Here is a 3,953-nt window from a genome sequence, read left to right as displayed (position 1 = left end):
TCACAGAGAAGTGGTGGCGCTACCAGATAGGACAGTTTAGGCTCTTTCCTATTATATTATTGAAGGGTGGCCCCTGTATTATTAGCAAGATGACAATTTGCTACTGCAAATAATTTTGAGAATGCAAGGTCTTTAGGTAGAATTTTGGGTGCATTTTTCAACTTGCATTAATTCAAACTTCTTTCCTCTTTTTTTCACAACCAACCAATAATATTCTCAAAATCAAATTCTGAAATAATAAAAAATATTTTATAGATGAAGTTTAGTTATTGGATAATAAAAACAGAAAATATATATTTCTCTGTATTTTTTATTTTAAAAGAAGAGAATTTCACTTTAAAATTATTCGAAACTAAAGAAATAATCAAAGCATAAATAGCCTAAAAGAAATTTCAAGGTACGCTAAGGGCATTTTGAGTTTTACACCCTTCCAGAAATTATCTAAGAACTACAAAAATGAATCAATGAATGACTAAAGAAAGAAGAGGTTGATTAGAGTTAACCCACCCTGCAACAAGAATGTTCAGCATAACCGTAGCTCCAACTGCAATTCCTGCCAACTCTCCCACCTGTCCATTAAAGAGACAACATGTAAGCTGACATAGATGCGTGCGCGAGTATGCTCATGCAGAATGCAGATAAGATGCAACTCATGGGTAAAATGCTTACAGCACGAGTGTCCGTGGCGACGGCAGTGACAACAAACAGGAGATTGAAAGTGATGAGGAACTCGAGTGCAAAAGCTTGGCCAGTGCTCACAGATGGAACAGTAACGCCACCAGACATGAAGGGATGGAAGACTCCTTTAAGAGCAAAAGAAGCACAGATGGAGGCTGACACTTGTGCTGCAATGTAGGCAGGAACTTGCACCCAAGGGAAGTGGCGTAGAGCTGCAAAGGCAATGGTGAGTGATGGATTCAAATGGGCTCCAGAAATGTGCCCAGTTGATAGGATTATGATCATCACTGCCAGTCCTGCGCAAGCTGCATTTCCAATCAACGTTTCCGCACTATTATACTTTTGGTTCACTATTGGTGCTGCTGTTGCTGCAAATATCAGGATGAAGGTTCCCACAAATTCTGCTCCGAGCTGCATTGAACCAAAATCAATATTTACAATGCAATGATGAACTTAAAATCTCTAATTTTCTAAAACTCAAGAACAATACATATTTAAACAATGCTTGCTCCGATTAATTGTAATCAATTTTTAATCTTCAAATAATCAATTTTTAAATCCTCTTGGAATCAATGATGTGTTTTTAATCATTACTTTATGATGAAAGGCAACCAGTTCAATTAATGCATTGTGCACTATTTTATTCTTTCATTTCAATCCTAATTAATTTCTGGAATAATGTCTCAACTATTTATTGGTATACTAATTAAACGCTTGATACCCACTTGGAATCAATCATCAATTGTTGATATTACTTGAAAAATTCATTTGGAATGAACATAACAGGATTGATTATCATGAATCATTCAAAATAATTTGAGAAAACAAAAGGGAGGTTAATAATTTAGCTACAAATGAATTGGCTCTATATAAAACCAAATGATTAAGTGTGTGTTTAAGAATTATTTTGCATGATGTTTTTATTTTAAAAGTATTTTTTATTTAAAAATATATTAAAATAATTTATTTATTATTTTAATTTTTAATATTAATATATCAAAATCATTAAGAATTACTCAAAATATTAATTTAAAAAAAAACTATTATACTCGCGAACACTATAGAAAGGTCATTAATTCCAATCCTACTCTTCTAATGTTTGATTAGCTTGTCCTCGATCAAGAGACAGATAAACATCTTATCTTGTAGCACATGATGATGTTGCTCCAAACCATACTCTATTCAGCAGGTAAGATGATTTCAAGATTATAATTTATTCAGGTCCTCAACTATATTTTTCAACTTCCAGGACTACACATTAATTCAATTCATTAATTTTTTAAATTTTTTGGCCTTCTGGAAAGTTTTCAAAACAAAAATTACTCATATTTATCCTTTTCACCTATGTCACCTGTTTTATTTCCAGCCACAAACTTAAGGTACTATAGAAAAATTATTAGAATAAATCTAGAACACAAATTCCCCAACCTCATCTTAGTTTAATTTTCTGATATTATTTAATTTGAAAACCATATTTAACTTACCAAAACGATCATGCAAGCTGATCACCTAGTGGTCATGAAGACAAATCAAGAAATTTTATGGCCTGATTTCACCATAATTTTTCAAGGGTGGTGGAAGATGGTACCACACTGGAAAAATGCCATAACAATTTCCCATGCAATTAAATTAAATTAAATTTGAAGTTTTGAGCTTAGCTATGATTAATAATTCTTTGAGGGTGTGCTTGAGTTGTTTTAAAAATATTTTTAGATAATTTTAATAGATAGATGTAAAAAATATCAGAAAGAATCAGGAAAACGTAAATATATTCTTATAAAAATACTTGCATCGTGTTATTAATACATATACACCTAAGATTTATTCAACAACATTTGACTTGTGACTAGTAATAATAATTAAAAAAACAAAAACCCTACGAGCCAGGCCATCACATGCATTCAGACTTACGGCCACCAACTCGGCTTTTCACCGACGGCCCACTTAGACTTTAAAATTTGGGTGGTTAGTAGCCTGTCGGAGGCTGATAATTGGAGCGTGCCTAAACTTTTTCATCACTCTCTTATTGCATCAAATCAATGAGGTCCTTTGGTAAAAACAAAATGCAAACTCTGTGGATAAAAATACAATCTCCCACCGCCCGGAATATCAAACATAATGATAATTTAGTGTGTGTTCGGTATTTTTTACATCAAGATATTAAAACCATAAACACAACATCGATATAAAAAGTAATTTAAAAAGCTTGAACTACCGGAATATCACTCAGTTTTAAGTGATAGGGAGAAGAGATTACCTTACGAGTAAGAGAAACATCAGGAGCAGGAAAATCAAGGAAGCAAGTGTGGGGTTGACCCCAAGTCGGAGCAGTGACGGGCAAGCACTTGCATTTCGGCATTATTTTCCTATCTGAATAGGATAGCGAGTCCACTCTTAGCCCTGTAAAAAGTGGCCCTCCAGGCGTCCCCGGCGTATTCGGTGCCGACACCGCCGGCGTTCCAGGTTCTGACTCCGGCATTCTCCTCTTTCAAACTTTTTTTCCTCTTGGTTTTTGATTATAAGTTGCTAGGACGATCAACAACTCTATAGATCTCCTAATATGGAAACATAATAAATCTCTACAACTATTTTTTTTTTTGTTTTTTTGGGTAATGATGGAAATCAAGAAGAAATACAATTACATGCTTTACTGGTTTTTATAAAATTTCTTCTAAGGAATAGGAGAAGGGAGGCAAGCTCTATGCATAGACAAAACTTGAAAATCTTTTCTCTCTCTCTCTGTTTTTCTTTTCTTTTTTGGTGGGTTTTTCTGGGAATGCAAAAGCCTACATGCTTTGAATGTTTTTATAAAGGTCTGGCTAAGGAAGAACGATGAAAATAGACCTATCCAGCTTCAAAACTACAGCAAAGCAAGCTCTATAACACAGACCATGTAGAGAAGGTGAAGAAGAAGAGGTAGAAGAAGAAACAAGAGCTGAGAAGAGATTGGGATTCAACAAGGGATCAAGGCAAGGAGGTTAGGCAGAGAGTGAGTGAATGTGTGTGCCAAATATTAATGCTATGTCGACTTTTTATACACAATTCGAGGCTCCCACAAAGTGTAAGAACAGAACAATGCATATTTTATCAAGAGCAAGTCAAATGCACGGCCATCATCCTTTAACAGTTCTTTTTATTATTATTATTAACGTTGTTGGTAGAGGGCAGCTTGGCAGTATTTTAATTAATTTTATAAATTTTAAATTAATAATTATATAAATTTTTAATGTTATGAAATTTATATTAATAATTTTAAAAAATAAATTTTAAACATA

At 33.6% G+C, this 3,953-nt stretch overlaps 1 protein-coding gene across 1 annotated transcript in view; it reads right to left on the bottom strand.

Moving 5' to 3' along the window:
• LOC105135076 (probable aquaporin NIP5-1) overlaps nucleotides 1–3,715 on the bottom strand; it is a 5,061-nt gene extending 1,346 nt beyond the window's left edge. Inside the window, exons 1-3 of the mRNA XM_011039766.1 lie at nucleotides 2,936–3,715; nucleotides 670–1,089; nucleotides 508–569 (exon numbers count right to left, since the gene is read on the bottom strand). Of these exons, the coding sequence (XP_011038068.1) occupies nucleotides 508–569; nucleotides 670–1,089; nucleotides 2,936–3,157 (704 nt within the window). The 5' untranslated portion in view covers nucleotides 3,158–3,715. The remainder of the gene's footprint in view (nucleotides 1–507; nucleotides 570–669; nucleotides 1,090–2,935) is intronic.
• Between the last annotated feature and the right edge of the window lie 238 nt (nucleotides 3,716–3,953).

Source organism: Populus euphratica, unplaced genomic scaffold, assembly GCF_000495115.2.
Source record: "Populus euphratica unplaced genomic scaffold, PopEup_1.0 scaffold172.1, whole genome shotgun sequence".
Classification (NCBI taxonomy): Eukaryota; Viridiplantae; Streptophyta; class Magnoliopsida; order Malpighiales; family Salicaceae; genus Populus; species Populus euphratica.
The sequence above is the reverse complement of the archived record's forward strand: the minus strand, read 5'-3'. Positions and strand labels throughout refer to the sequence as shown.